At 52.3% G+C, this 15,029-nt stretch overlaps 2 protein-coding genes across 2 annotated transcripts in view; one reads left to right on the top strand and one right to left on the bottom strand.

The window, feature by feature from the left end:
• The window catches only part of LOC115534253 (titin), a 33,626-nt gene extending 22,916 nt beyond the window's left edge, over window positions 1–10,710 (top strand). The window contains exons 13-17 of the mRNA XM_030345108.1: window positions 1,740–2,473; window positions 3,692–3,908; window positions 5,678–5,888; window positions 8,800–8,874; window positions 10,605–10,710. Coding sequence (XP_030200968.1) covers window positions 1,740–2,473; window positions 3,692–3,908; window positions 5,678–5,888; window positions 8,800–8,842 — 1,205 coding nt within the window. The 3' untranslated portion in view covers window positions 8,843–8,874; window positions 10,605–10,710. The remainder of the gene's footprint in view (window positions 1–1,739; window positions 2,474–3,691; window positions 3,909–5,677; window positions 5,889–8,799; window positions 8,875–10,604) is intronic.
• A 1,413-nt stretch (window positions 10,711–12,123) lies between these two features.
• LOC115534841 (unconventional myosin-VI) overlaps window positions 12,124–15,029 on the bottom strand; it is a gene marked incomplete at its 5' end in the record, with an annotated part of 59,061 nt that continues 56,155 nt past the window's right edge. Inside the window, one exon of the mRNA XM_030346122.1 lies at window positions 12,124–14,467. Within this exon, the coding sequence (XP_030201982.1) occupies window positions 14,268–14,467 (200 nt within the window). The remainder of the gene's footprint in view (window positions 14,468–15,029) is intronic.

Raw genomic sequence — 15,029 nt, 5'->3', positions numbered from 1 at the left:
GGTTCGGGCATCTGGTAAGGATGCCCACTGGGCGCCTTCCTTGGGAGGTGTTTCAGGCACGTCCAGTGGGGAGGAGACCTCGGGGAAGACCCAGGACTAGGTGGAGAGATTATATCTCAACACTGGCCTGGGAACGCCTCGGGATCCCCCCGTCAGAGCTGGTCAATGTGGCCCGGGAAGGGGAAGTCTGGGGCCCCCTGCTTGAGCTGCCCCCCCCGCGACCCGACCCCGGATAAGCGGACGAAAATGAGATGAGACTGTAAACACATAATCAAATGTCAATTAAATCCCAAGTGTGAAAAACCAAGCCACACTCCTCATCACAATCGTTGTCCGTTACTCTTGATGCTTTTCATGACAAATCAGCCATTAAAAAGGGGTTATGTTCAAGAACATTTTACGTGGGTGATTACAAACTGATTATCCTAGGCGTTCTCGTCAGTCTTATTACCGTAACCCTATAAATACAGAGGTGAGCGCCGTGGTAATGCTGCACCATATGGCACTTCTGGCGGACCATGCAAATGGCAGGAATCGGAGGGAGAGGGTATTTAGGGACCATAACGATTTATTGGTAGGCTAGATAAAAATATGTAACTCTATGTCAGACCACTTCTTTTTTTAATTATGGGACAGTGCGCTCCGTGCTACTGACAGAGTTCACTGCTGCAGCAACATGTTGCCACTCACTCTGCTTTTTGTTGTTGGCGATCCCAATCCCGTGACCGCCGAACAAAACTACCTTTCGGGCCTCCATCTCACCCACAAGTGTCTCCACTTCAACCTCCGTGAAATTTCGCTTTTTTGATTTTCTCAGTACTTCTGCCATTGTTTCCAACAAGACATAATACCGGCATCTGAGTCTGTTTTATATGCAGATCGCATTCATGAGGTCATTTGCATTGACCATTTATGGTTAAAAAGGGGCGTGTAGAGGGCGGAACGTGAAGCTGATTCAGCTGCGCACAATTGTAGTCAGTATGTGATTTATAAAGCAAAGATTGCGTACAGGTGTGCGTACGCAGTGTTTTATAAATCCGAATATTTTTTGGCGCACGCAAAACTTGGCTTCTGGGCGTACGCACATTTTTAGTAACGATCCCACGCACAGTTTTATAAATGAGACCCCAGAACCGTAGAACCAGAACCCAATCCCCAGAACCATAGAACCAGAACCCCAGAACCAGGTAGAACCATAGAACCAGGTAGAACCTCAGAACCAGAACCCAATCACCAGATCCTTAGAACCAGGTATAACTGGTACTATTTACTTATTATCACCAAAAGAAAAATTAAATGCATCAACTATGGTAAGATTCGAGAGTTATTAAGAGAAAGAGTGGGGTTTTGAAGAGGAACCAAAACAAAGGTCTCCCCCCTCTCTGTTTGCCCGCCAGTGAGTAGAGTACATTCACACCCCAGGATAACCCCCCGGTGACCCCACGCATGATGACAGTGATTGACAGGCACGATGATTCTACAAACCGATGCGGCAAGAGATGCCTTTAGCAGTCTAGCAAAGAAGAACATGTGAAGTGAGACAGTGAGTCTGTAGTGGTTCCACTGGGAGCTGAGCGGTGGGGCTGTAGGGTATCTTCAGCACAGGGACCCAGGACTGCCCTGTGGCTGGGAGTACCAGCCTGGGAGTCAGACAGGAGATGCGTTACCTAATCTTTATTCCATCTTTTCTGACGGTAAAATATAAAAAAGCGCTTTCTTTTCCCCCTCATGTTTCAAAGGGGAGACAGCGGTGTCTGCGGGCTCCTCAGAGACCGGGGGAGATGGAGCTGAAGGTGGCTCACCCAGAGAGGCGGAGCAAACGCCCTCAGAAGAACAGAGTGGTGTGACGGCTGATCCCCTCCCGGACTCCCTCCCCGCCGCTCCCCAACCTTCTGACACAGAACCAGCGCTTCCCACCGCGGCCCCCCCGGGTCTGTCTGGGGCGGAGGCGGCGCCTACGTCAGCCTCGGAGGAGGTGGAGGAGATGAAGGAGGTGGAGGAGATGAAGGAGGCGGAGGCGGTTCCTACGTCAGCCTCAGAGGAGGAGGTGGAGGTGACGGAGACTGCTGTGGTCATCATGGAGGAGGAGCTAGAGGAGAGGGAGGAGGAGCTAGAGGAGAGGGTGGAGGACCTGGGGGGTGGAGGCCCCACCAGCCCACCGGCCGTCGAGATGGAAGACGTGTCAGACGACGTGAAAGATCTGCCGGTTGAGTTCGACCAATCGGACGCGCTGAGCCCTGAGTCAGCTGATCCGCAGAGTGAGGGGAGTGGCTTGGGGTTCCTGGATTCCAGCACCACGGTGGCTCCGCCCACGCAGAGATACCTGACCACGCCCACCATGACCACAGCCAGTCAGGGCCGGGAGCTGGTGGTGTTCTTCAGCATGCGGGTCACCAACATGAAGTTCTCTGAGGACCTCTTCAACAAGACGTCTTCAGAGTACCGCTCCCTGGAGAGCAGCTTCATGGACATGGTGAGCACTAACTAGAGCACTAACTAGAGGGCTAACTAGAGCACTGTCTAGAGCACTAGAATACTAACTAGAGCACTAACTAGAGCACTGTCTGGATTACTAACTAGAGCACTAACTAGAGCACTGTCAGGATTACTAACTAGAGCACAAACTAAAGCACTAACTAGAGCACTGTCTGGATTACTAACTCGAGCACTAACTAAAGCACTAACTTGAGCACTGTCTGGATTACTAACTAGAGCACTAACTAGAGCACTGTCAGGATTACTAACTAGAGCACTAACTAAAGCACTAACTAGAGCACTGTCTGGATTACTAACTAGAGCACTAACTAGAGCACTGTCAGGATTACTAACTAGAGCACTAACTAAAGCACTAACTACAGCACTAACTAGAGCACTGTCTGGATTACTAACTAGAGCACTAACTAAAGCACTAACTAGAGCACTGTCTGGATTACTAACTAGAGCACTAACTAGAGCACTGTCAGGATTACTAACTAGAGCACTAACTAAAGCACTAACTAGAGCACTATCTGGATTACTAACTAGAGCACTAACTAGAGCACTGTCAGGATTACTAACTAAAGCACTAACTACAGCACTTACTAGAGCACTGTCTAGTTTCCTAACTAGAGTACTAACTAGAGCACTAACTAGAGCCCTAACTAAAGCACTTACTAGAGTACTAACTAGAGCACTAACTAAAGCACTGTCTAGATTACTAACTAGAGCGCTAACTAGAGCACTAACTAGACTAACTACAGCACTAACTAGAGCATTAACTAAAGCACTGTCTAGAGCAGTCTAGATTACTAACTAGAGTACTAACTAGAGCATTAACTAGAGAACTGTCTAGATTACTAACTAGAGCACTAACTAGGTAACAGTGTACTAACTAGAGCACTAACTAGAGTATTGACCAGTGTACTAACCAGAGTACTTACCAGTGTACTAACTAGAGTACTAACCAGGGTACTAACTAGAGTACTAACCACTGTACTAACCAGAGTAATAACCAGTGGTTAGTAACTAGAGGAGTACTGAGGTAGTGGGAGGAAGAGGGAGGGAGGGGGAGGAAGAGGAATGGAGGAGTGAGAGGTGGGAGGAGGTAGAGGAGAGAGGGTTGTTCTAACCCATGGAGCATGACCCATCCCCCAACATCTAACATCACCTCCCCCCCCCCCCCCCCCCCATCCCCCCCCCCCCCTCCACCCAGCTCCTCCCCTACCTGCAGTCCAACCTGACGGGCTTCCGGCAGCTGGAGATCCTGAACTTCCGGAAGGGCAGCGTGGTGGTGAACAGCCGGATGAAGTTCCGGCGCACCGTGCCCTACAACGTCACCGAGGCCGTGACCTGCCTCCTGGAGGAGTTCTGCTCCTCCAAGAACCACCTCCACTTCCACATCGACAGCCACTCGCTGGACGTGGAACCAGGTAGCAGCCTAGAACCAGAGCAATGGAACCAGTTAGCAGCCTAGAACCAGAGCACTAGAACGAGGTAGCAGCCTAGAACCAGAGCACTAGAACGAGGTAGGAACCTAGACCCAGGGCCCTAGAACCAGGTAGCAGCCTAGAACCAGAGCACTGGAACGAGGTAGGAGCCTAGAACCAGAGCACTAGAACGAGGTAGGAGCCTAGAACCAGAGCACTAGAACGAGGTAGGAGCCTAGAACCAGAGCACTGGAACCAGTTAGCAGCCTAGAACCAGAGCACTAGAACGAGGTAGCAGCCTAGAACCAAAGCGCTAGAACCAGGTAGCAGCCTAGAACCAGAGCACTAGCTTCAGCACCCTAGAACCAGAACCATAGATCCAGGGAGGAGCCTGGAACCAGAACCCTAGAACCAGTTAGACCCTTAGACCTAGAGCACTAGAACCAGGTAGAACCCTAGAACTAGAACCACTAAGACCCTTAGACCTAGATCACTAGAACCAGGTAGAACCAGGTGCTTCTGGTACTGTAGGTCAGCTGTCAGACGTTCTCACCGGAGCGTCTGAGGGACGACGGCAGGACGGTCGGCGAGAGACAGATTACCTCTCAGAGCAGTCAACTCACTGATCGCTGACGCCCGTCACAAAGGAAACACAAGCTCTCGAAGCCCCCCTGCGGCACCCTGAACTGTTTTAATTAGGAGACAGGTCGTTAGGGTGCGGCTGGGGGGGGGAGGCATCCTGTGAGGCCTCCCTGTTAGTTAGTGTCCGACCCAAGACCGCCTCACCCCCCCATCAGGGCAGGCTGCCACGCCCCTTTAATTAAGAGCAGCTGATGAGAAGGAGGTTCATCCCCCCCTGCTGGTTACTTACCCATTACTGCTCATTAGCGGCTGCTAATTAATGAGTGCCTGTGGAAGATTGTTTTACTGCACAGAAGTGGATGCAAGAAGTCCCACACACACACAAGCACACACAGACACGCACTCTCACTCTCATAACATCACCCACACACAAGCTCGCACACACACAGACACACTCGCTCTCACACACACAGAACCACACTCCCCCTCTCACAACAGCTCTCTCACACACAGAACCACACTCCCCCTCTCACAACAGCTCTCACACACACAGAACCACACTCCCTCTCTCACAACAGCTCTCACACACACAGAACCACACTCCCCCTCTCACACTCGCTCTCACACACACAGAACCACACTCCCCCTCTCACAACAGCTCTCACACACAAACAGACGCACAGACGCACTCGCTCTCACTCACCAACGTGTGTTTGGAGGTACACCTGTCTGGTGTGTGACAGACAGGTGTACCTCCAGACAGCGCTGGCTCCTTGCAGATGTGGGGCCCCGGTTCCGTCCCACCAGGCCCTCAGACACTCATTTCCCCAAGGGCCCCTGATGTTGGGCCCTCAGGCCACGCAGCCCCCCCACGCAGACAAGCTGAGACCTCATTAATGTCTCACTCCTTCAGCACCGGCTCTGAGGAGAGAGAGAGAGAGAGAGAGAGAGAGAGAGAGAGAGAGAGAGAGAGAGAGAGAGAGAGAGAGAGGGGGAGAGAGAGAGAGAGCGAGAGCGAGAGCGAGAGCGAGAGAGAGAGAGAGAGAGAGAGAGAGAGAGAGAGAGAGAGAGAGGGGGAGAGAGAGGGGGAGAGAGAGTGAGAGAGAGAGAGGGAGGAGGAGAACGTATTGTGTGATACCAATGTTGTGTGCCTCTCCACCTGTCCCCCCTCTCCCCCCCCCCTCCCCCAGCGGACCAGGCGGACCCCTGTAAGTTCCTGGCCTGTGATAGGCTGTCGCGCTGCGCGGTGCGGCGGCCGGGCGGGGAGGCGGAGTGTGTGTGTCAGCCCGGCTACGTCTCATTGGACGGCCTGCCCTGCCAGAGCGTGTGCCTCGTCCAATCGGATCGCTGCCCCGCGGGGAGCCGCTGTGAGGTCATACCGGGACGGGGAGCGGTGTGCAGGTGGGTCTGTCTGTCTGTCTGTCTGTAGGTCTGTCTGTCTGTAGGTCTGTCTGTCTGTCTGTCTGTCTGTATCTCTGAAGGTCTGTGTCTGTCTGAAGGTCTGTCTGTCTGTCTGTCTGTCTGTCTGTCTGTCTGTCTGAAGGTCTGTAGGTCTGTCTGTCTGTCTCTCTGAAGGTCTGTCTGTCTGTCTGTCTGTCTGTCTGTATCTCTGAAGGTCTGTGTCTGTCTGTCTGTCTGTCTATCTCTGAAGGTCTGTCTGTCTGTCTGAAGGTCTGTCTGTCTGTCTGTCTGTCTGTCTGTAGGTCTGTCAGTCTGTCTGTCTGTCTCTCTGAAGGTCTGTCTGTCTGTCAGTCTCTTTCGATCGATCTACCTGTCCGTCTGTCTGCATACCCGTCTGTCTTTCTGACTCCCTGTCTGTCTAGGAGTCACTGCATCAGAAACCCCGGTAGTAGACCAGAGTACAGGAAACAGGAAGTGGTCCTGCTTCCTGTGCTAGCTGGGGCTACGTCATGCGCGGTGACGGGGCGCTGGGGTTCTCCGTCAGGTCCGGTTGTTCCTGGTGTTCTCCGTCAGGTTCTGATGTTCTCAGAGACGTTCTCCGTCAGGTCCGGTTGTTCCTGGCGTTCTCCGTCAGGTCCTGGCGTTCTCTGTCAGGTCCTGGCGTTCCTGGCGTTCTCCGTCAGGTCCTGGCGTTCTCAGCAGGGGGTCCCCCGCTACACCCACCCCCAGCTCGCTGACTCCTCCATCCTCCACCGACCGGGAGGAGGGCAGCGCCTCTCCCCTCGGCCTCGTGAACAATTAGGACATTCCCGAGACCTGCACCGTGTCGACTCAGTTAATTACAAACGAGCATTTGGCCGCTCGTTAATTTGATGTGATAATTAGAACGTCTGTCGTCCTCGTAGGAAGATGAAGTCGGGGTGCGTCGTGTGGTATCGTTTTTTAACGCACCGAATTAACGGATTATTTGGGAATTGATGTGCGGAAACGTCTTTTGTGCCGTTGTACTTTTAAAATGAATGGGCAACTTTATACTTAGTCATCTTCATAAATCCATATTGGTTTAACGAGGTTGGGTGATGAGAGCCTGTAAAGTGGCTTTGTCATCGTTGAGACAGACATCATTCCTGTTGCTGGACAAACGCCTCTGGTTCCTCTTGGCACAGAAACATTTAATACTGGATCACACTGCCCTCACCTCCGTCCCGGCACAACAACCGGAGCTGGAAGCTCTGTGGGACATCCCAGGAAAACACTAAACGTGAGGACATTCATGTCTGGAACCTCAGTGGGATGATTATCTCTAAGGACACGAGGAAAAGCCTATTTCCACCGCCAAGCTCCTTTACGTAGACAACTGCCTATTTGCTGTTGTTGATTCCAACCCAGCGAACCCACGGAGTGACTTCCTGCCTGGCTGACATTTTGTGTGGAATCAATATGTCTGCTCTGGCAGTGAGGCTCAGCGTTTGAGACCGCCGTGCTCTGACAGCCGTCTGTGTTCGTATCTCCTGAGCAACAGGTGAGCGTTGGAAGTGGGTCACGCGGCTGAATGCCATTTCTGAAGGATCTCGACTCAGCCTCCGCGCAGCTCATTTGGACCGGCGCCATGGTAACGTCATGGCAACACGACGGACGAATCTGATAGGTGGAACGCCGTATAAGTTATGGATGGTTTTTAGATCCAGTCTCGATTCAGCCACGGCTCTTCTATGATGTCCACGGAGAGATCTGATAGAAAATCACCACCTGTTCTCACACCTTATCTCTGGAATGATTGATCGTCTAGAGGTCACGTCTAAAACATGGGAGCTGGGTTATCTAGCCTGGCAACCCCAGACTAATTGCAAACTGTTAATTAGTCTGAAACCTCTCTGTTCGTTTATGCCCTCCAAGGGGCGTTACCACCGGGCGCAGACCACAACGCCTCTGGAAGTAATTGGACAGGCCTTCAACCAATCAGAGCAAGGGTCAAAGGTCAAACCGTTCCGAAACCGCTCTGATTCCCATTGACACTCAGACACGCTGCCCGGAAGCAAAGTGACCCGTTAGAATATCCAGGACCTGAGCCTGAGCAAACAGTCAGACCACATGATGAGAAGAAGAAGTCTGGCTTTCTTTCAATCTGGAGAACAGCTTTACATCGTCCTCCCTTCAGTCTGAAAGGGCAGGCTGGGAGGATCCATAATGCAGAGAAAACATGCAGTATGGAAACCTTCTCCTTCACTGCTTTAGATCTGCATGGCATTCATCCAACATTTATCATGGCCTGTCGCCTCACCGGTGACATTTACAATTCATCAGCGGTGTGGTTAATGCTGGATGAAGCGACGCGAGTCACAGCAGAACACAAGGAACGCGTCCTGTTTTGCTCTCTGCTGCTCGTTTCTTTGCGCTCCTCGCGGTCGTACCATCTCTGCCGCGACCTCAGATTTACCAGTCGCTCTTTTTAGATCCTAACCCTCATCCTAATGGTTCCCTGGTGAGCAGAGGTGGGGCGTCGCTGGGTATGCTCCCACCACTGAGGACCGGTTCTTTATGTTGGTTCTGCTCCCAACTCTTATCTGAGGAGCGGTTCTTTAGGTTGGTTCTGCTCTCTCTGAGGAGAAGCGGTTCTTTAAATTGGTTCTGCTGTCATCTCTATCTGAGGAGTGGTTCTTTATGTTGGTCCTTCTCCCAACGCACTTTCTGAGGAGTGGTTCTTTGTGTCGGTTCTGCTCTCTATCTGAGGAGTGGTTCTTTAGGTTAGTTCGGCTCCCTATCAGAGGAGCAGTTCTTTAAGTCTGTTCTGCTCCCACTGCTCCATCTGAGGAGCGGTTATTTTGTTCTGAGCAGGTCTGCTCTGGAGCAGGTTTCTCTTCTAACCATATCTATTGGTGCGGTCTTCTGATTCTGGTTCCCTCTCTTCCAGGAGGGAGGCTGGAGGCCGTGCACTCAGCGGAATGACCGGGTAGGAGGACGGGACCCTGGACCATCACAGCACCAGGTGAGAGAGCCTCAGGGTCCCCCATGGAACCTCTGGAGGACCAAGACTCAACGTAGAAACCATCAAGTAATAAGATACAGAAGGGGTCTGTACTGGGCAGCTCCCAGTAGAACCAGTAGCAGACTGCGGTTGAACTGGTAAGTTCCCAGTAGAACCAGTAGCAGACTGCGGTTGAACTGGTCAACTCCCAGTAGAACCAGTAGCAGACTGCCGTTGTATTGGTCAGCTCCCAGTAGAACCAGTAGCAGACTGCGGTTGTATTGGTCAGCTCCCAGTAGAACCAGTAGCAGACTATGGTTGAACTGGGCAGCCCCCATTAAGTAACTGTTGTGCGTACTGTGTTTTACCTTCAGAAAGTCGAAGTGGGAAAAGGTAATTTCCTAGAAACAGAATCCCAGGAGTGTGCGTGGAATCTGAATGAGGATGGAAGCTAATCCAAAACACACAAACACAACAACACTGTCTTCTGATGAAAGATCCCCCTGCTCACAGATTAGACGGCAGTAAACTCCCCTCCCCCCTAGCGCTGTGCTGTATTCCCGGGGGGATACACGTGTACGTGTGTGTACGTGTACGTGTACATGTGTGTGTGTGTGTGTTACATAGGGTGCTATTCTGTGCAATAACCGCTCCCCCTGGTGTGATGAGATGGTAGACTCTCCTGTGGTCCTGAGTGTGGGAACCAGAGTATCTCCTGATGGGGCACTGAGCTGTCACGGAGAAGGCCACACGATGTTAACCTGAGATCTCCTGTCATTAGTCGGGAGTTTTAACGAGGGTCTCTTCAGTCCTGCGTAGCGGGGTCAGTCTGAAGCTCTCCCTGATGCGTGATGTGTGTCAGGGGCTACACTTGAACGGTCTCAGGTTCCTGGTGAGGTCGTGTGTGTCTGGGCCGATCATGAAGACCTTGTCTCACTTTGCTTTCACAGGACGTTGATAACCCCCCGGGTCAGGGATCGTGGCTAAGGGTTCAATCAATAATTTTTCCTCTGACAAATGTACTAATTGTAAGTCGAGCTAAATGCCCTTAATGTAAATGTCAACGTAATAATCCTTCAAAATCCCAGCGCTAGAGTCCGCTGCCCTGAGCTCATCTTTCTGAACGCTACGATCAGGCATAAGCTCACCGAGTAAAGATTACATTTACATTTAGGGCATTAACCAGACGCTTTTATCCAAAGCGTCTTACAATAAGTACATTTGTCATAAGAAGTGAAACAATATATCGCTGTCGGTACGGTGAGGATGTTCATAGAACCAAGTCCAAGTACTAACAATCTAGGGTTAGGGTTAGAGGTTAGGTTAGTTCAGAGGTGCTGAGAAAGATCTCCTGAGGACCAGGCACTTCTTCTCCTCCTCAGCGTAGCGGCAGACCGCTGACAGAGACCCGCTGTCACCACGGAGAACCTCAGAACACGTCCTGCGGTAGACCGCTCGCCGTTCTCTCAAAGTTAACCAGCTCTGAGCGCTCCTCAGCGGTACCACAGCGCTGATCAGCTTTGATTTAGCCGATGTTTACCGCAGTCTGAGCTCCACTCGTCTGTAACGACCTCCGGGTGAAACCGATACTAAGGAAGACATTCCAGTTGGTTACTCTGATTGGCTGCTAGAATAACTCGTTAGCTGATTGTTTTACCGCCCGACACGGCGTGGGAGGCCGTGCTGAGCAGTATACGACTGTAGAAAGGTAATTTCCTGTTGGCTTTAATGATGTGACGGTTCCCTTCCAGGTCTGATGGAACGACGGCCAGCCAACAATGATCTCATCTCCTCCATCCCTCTCCCGCTTCATCCTCCTCCTCCACCCCTCTCCTCCTTCATCCCTCTCCTCCACCCCTCTCCCGCTTCATCCTCCTCCTCCACCCCTCTCCTCCTTCATCCCTCTCCTCCACCCCTCTCCTCCAACCCTCTCTTCTCCTCCCCCCATTCTCCACTCTCTCACAAACAAACAGATCACGTAGCGCGCCCCCCCCCTCTCCGAGGCCCCCCCTGAGGACGGGGCCGCGGACAAAGACCTCCCTCCCCCCACATGGACCCCCACGAGGAGGAGGAGACCCCCGCCTGGAGACCCCGAGCGCTGAGCTCTGTTTGTTCAGCTTTTGGTATCTTAGGAAATCCTGCAGCCCCTGATGGAGGGTCACTAGCGGAGGGACCCCTGAGCACGTTGAGCTGAGGCCCCGTTTAGGACCCCGAGATCACGCTTAGGACCCCGAGACCCCGTTTAGGACCCCGAGATCACGTTTAGGACCCCGAGATCACGCTTAGGACCCCGAGATCACGTTTAGGACCCCGAGATCACGTTTAGGACCCCGAGATCACGCTTAGGACCCCGAGATCACGTTTAGGACCCCGAGATCACGCTTAGGACCCCGAGATCACGCTTGGGACCCCGAGATCCCGTTTAGGACCCGAGATCCCGTTTAGGACCCCGAGATCACGTTTAGGACCCCGAGATCACGTTTAGGACCCCGAGATCACGTTTAGCGCGGACATGGCCTCACTCCGTTGCTGACGAGTTGAGCCCGTAAAGTTTTTAAAAGGACTAAAGCTTGGTAACCGATCTCATCCATCTCAGACTTGTTGTTCAGGTGCTTCTAGCGCTTCAGTCGTTGTGACAGATGATGTCTGTGCGTTATGGTCCTTTAGAGTTAGCGTTCTGTCTTTAGGGAAATGCGTTCAGTGTTTGACTCTTTTCTTTGGTGTACGTTCTGAGGTCACATCTCTGTGTGAACACTTTGGCAGAGGAGCTCCTTACCTCAGTAGAATCAAGCTCGCTCTTTTTGTATCAAAACCCAAAAAGCATCTAGAAAAAGAGACAGAGGGAATACGGTAAACAATTTGTTATCCAGTGTGCTAAGAAAACTGATCCTGTATACAATGTGTACATATGTAAAAACATTTTACCTTTAACCTTGGCGTCACTGCAGCAGTCTGCTGTCAAACTGGATCTGAAACCACCTGAAGTCTAATTCACAGTAATTGAAACGGAGACGGAAATAAATAAGTGTCTAATATTTTCTGCTTGGATAAAGCGAGTCTCTCGGCTGAGCGAGAGCTGGAGGTCAGAGCTGTACTGTAAATACTATGTAAATATCAGGGTTGTTCCCCAGCCAACAAAACCGTTGGCTACCAAAAGCTGTTGTACAAAATGTTCTAGAGTTAAACTGTGAACTGTTTTATAATCTAGAGTCATGTGTGTGTCTGGTTTTTGTTCCTTAATAAAGAAAAGAAGAGACTCGGACAGCAGAGTGAAAGATGGATTGCGTTTTTTATTCATCAGTTAGAGATCAGCGTTAGAAAACCCCACATGTGGAAAAAAGGCAGTGCTACTGGGAATGATTGTAATGAATGTGGAGGAGCACGACAGACCGCCTATACCGGGACGGGCCGCATGTACCGGGACAGGCCGCATGTACCGGGACGGGCCGCATGTACCGGGACAGGCCGCATGTACCGGGACGGGCCGCATGTACCGGGACAGGCCGCATGTACCGGGACGGGCCGTATGTACCGGGACAGACGCACAACATGGAACACAAGGTGGGGGTGTGTGTGTGGCACCCGGGTGTCACTCTGCCTCGAGGAGAACGTCATGCAAGCGAGGGCCGGGGCGACGGCTGAGAGTGGGCGGGGCGCGAGACGTCCCCTAGTGGGACCCGCGGGGACGACACGGGGGGCGTGTTCAGGGTGCATCGCCAGTTCTACCTTCTCTTCTGCATTTGCAGTTCGGCTCTGCGTCCCGTTCTATGTTCTGTTCCACGCCCAGCTCTACGTTCTGTTCTACATCCTGCTCTACGTTCTACGCCCGGCCCTACGTCGCCCGGGGGCGGGGTTATTGCTGCGTGTTCCTCTGTCGTGTTCCTCCCACACCCTTGGCTCTCAACGTGTTCTAACACAAATAAACAGCCGTTCCAGTGTCGGGTCGCTCCTGCCTCGCTCTCTCCACCTCCTCCTTGCCGTGGAGGATGAGCTCAGGTGAGCCCAGGTGAAGCAGTGGACAAGGTCAGGCCCAGCAACACATATGCCCACGTATGGTGGACCCACTGTTGACATGGCAACATGAGCCAGTCTGCATAACGGTACAATCTGGGTGGTTAAAGGAGCACCACACGAACACCACACGTCTAGCGAATAGCATCTCCCCGAGGACAGGGAGATGAGGAAAAATCAAGGGATTGATTTGGAAGTGGACAAAGAATGTTGGGAAGTGTGGAACGTGTTTTAGGAACAAAGCCGTCCTCGATACGGCCGTAGCGAGTGTCCTCTAACGGAGACATCGATAAACCCAACAGTCCACATTATGTTGGCGTGCGTTTCTCTGAACACTTTAATCTCAGGCAAACACAGAATTGATTTTGAAACCCTAATCATGGCGTTGGATTGGAGGCGGAGCCTCTTGTCTTTGGGTCGCGGGTCGTCCGTCCGTCACGTAGCCCCTCCCATTTTAGTTTTTAATCACATCAACATTAAGACGAAGAAACCCAAACAGGAAAGAGCACAAAGTAAGATTCTCCAGAACAACAATCGCTCGGGGAAGACAGAAAGGTTACAAATATAAACTTTGTTAGATCAGTAAGTATACAGAGTGGAGTGGCGGGCAATGGGAGATGGGGTCCAACCTAACAGTGATGCAGAACTCCCCGATACGAACAAGACCTGATTTCTCCTTGTGCAAGGGCTGCCCTGTAGGACCTACACGCACGCACACGCACGCACACACGCACGCACGCACATGCGTGCATATGCACGCACACGCATGAACGCACGCACGCACGCAACCACACATGCGCACGCACATACACACGCACATGCATGCCGATACACACGTACAAGCATGTAAACAGCAGGTTGGAAGTAGAGACAGAATCACAGAGGGCCGGCGACACCATCAGACCAGTAAGACACCGCTAAGACCAGTAAGACGCTCAGTGTACATGGAATTGCATAATTATGCACAAAGAAAAAAAAAAAAACTTAATTAAAAAGTAAAATGCTAAATCTTCATTCTGTATTTTTTTTTTGGGGAGGCAGCATTGGAACAGTCCTACCAGAGCGTCGAGGCTCGGCTTAAGGTGGTCGTTTCTGTCTGTTTAAGGCGTTAGAAACGTTAGAGAAATTATAATTCCTTTACAAAAAACGGCTGAGCTTGTGATCGTTCAGCGTGAATCAGCTCTAATCGCTCCGTCGTTGTTTTCTTGGTTCTCGGTCCAAAATCCCCCCCCCCCCCCCCCCCGGCCCGACACAAACAGGAACCCCCCCCCACCCCAACGGACCGGACATACCGTGGGCCACATGACCCTTAGCAGGAACGCCATCCCCCAGCCCCCGCCCAGTCCGTCCCCCTCTCCCTTTGTGGTCTCCGCGGCAACGCCCCCCCCCCCCAAAGCCCCGCCTCACTTGAGCAGGCTCTGCAGCATGGCGGTGGCGTAGGTGGGGCGCGCCTGCTTGCTCTCGATGGCGCTGCGGAGGTACTGCACACCGCCGCAGCGCTCCCAGATCTCCTCGTACTGCCGCGCCAGGATCTCCGCGCCGCGCTTCCGGGTCAGCCCCGTCTCCTCCAGGCTCAGCTCGCACATCTCCATGTCGTCCTTCCCTGGAGGAGCGAGGGGGACACGTTAGGTTAGCGACACGCTAGCTTAGCATCAGGCTAGGTTAGCTACACGCTAGGTTAGCGACACGCTAGGTTAGCATCAGGCTAGGTTAGCTACACGCTGGGTTAGCATCAGGCTAGGTTAGCTACACGCTATGTTAGCAACACGCTAGGTTAGCGAAACGCTAGGTTTGCGACACGCTAGGTTTGCGACACGCTAGGCAAGCTACACGTTAGGTTAGCGACAGGTTAGGTTAGCAACTCGCTAGGTTAGCGGCAGGCTAGGTTAGCAACACGCAAGGTTAGCAACACGCTAGGTTAGCGTCAGGCTAGGTTAGCAACACGCTAGGTTAGCGACAGGCTAGGTTAGCAACACGCTAGGTTAGCGACAGGCTAGGTTAGCAACACGCTAGTACACCTGGAGGAGCGAGGGGACACGCTAGGTTAGCAACACGATAGGTTAGCGACATGCTAGGTTAGTAACACGCTAGTGTGTGCTGAGATGCCCTCAGCACACACACACAACACACCTCCGACCCCCCCTCATACAACCCCCCCCCCCCCC

The sequence above is a fragment of the Gadus morhua genome, chromosome 21 (assembly GCF_902167405.1).
Source record: "Gadus morhua chromosome 21, gadMor3.0, whole genome shotgun sequence".
NCBI lineage: Eukaryota > Metazoa > Chordata > Actinopteri > Gadiformes > Gadidae > Gadus > Gadus morhua.
The sequence above is the reverse complement of the archived record's forward strand: the minus strand, read 5'-3'. Positions and strand labels throughout refer to the sequence as shown.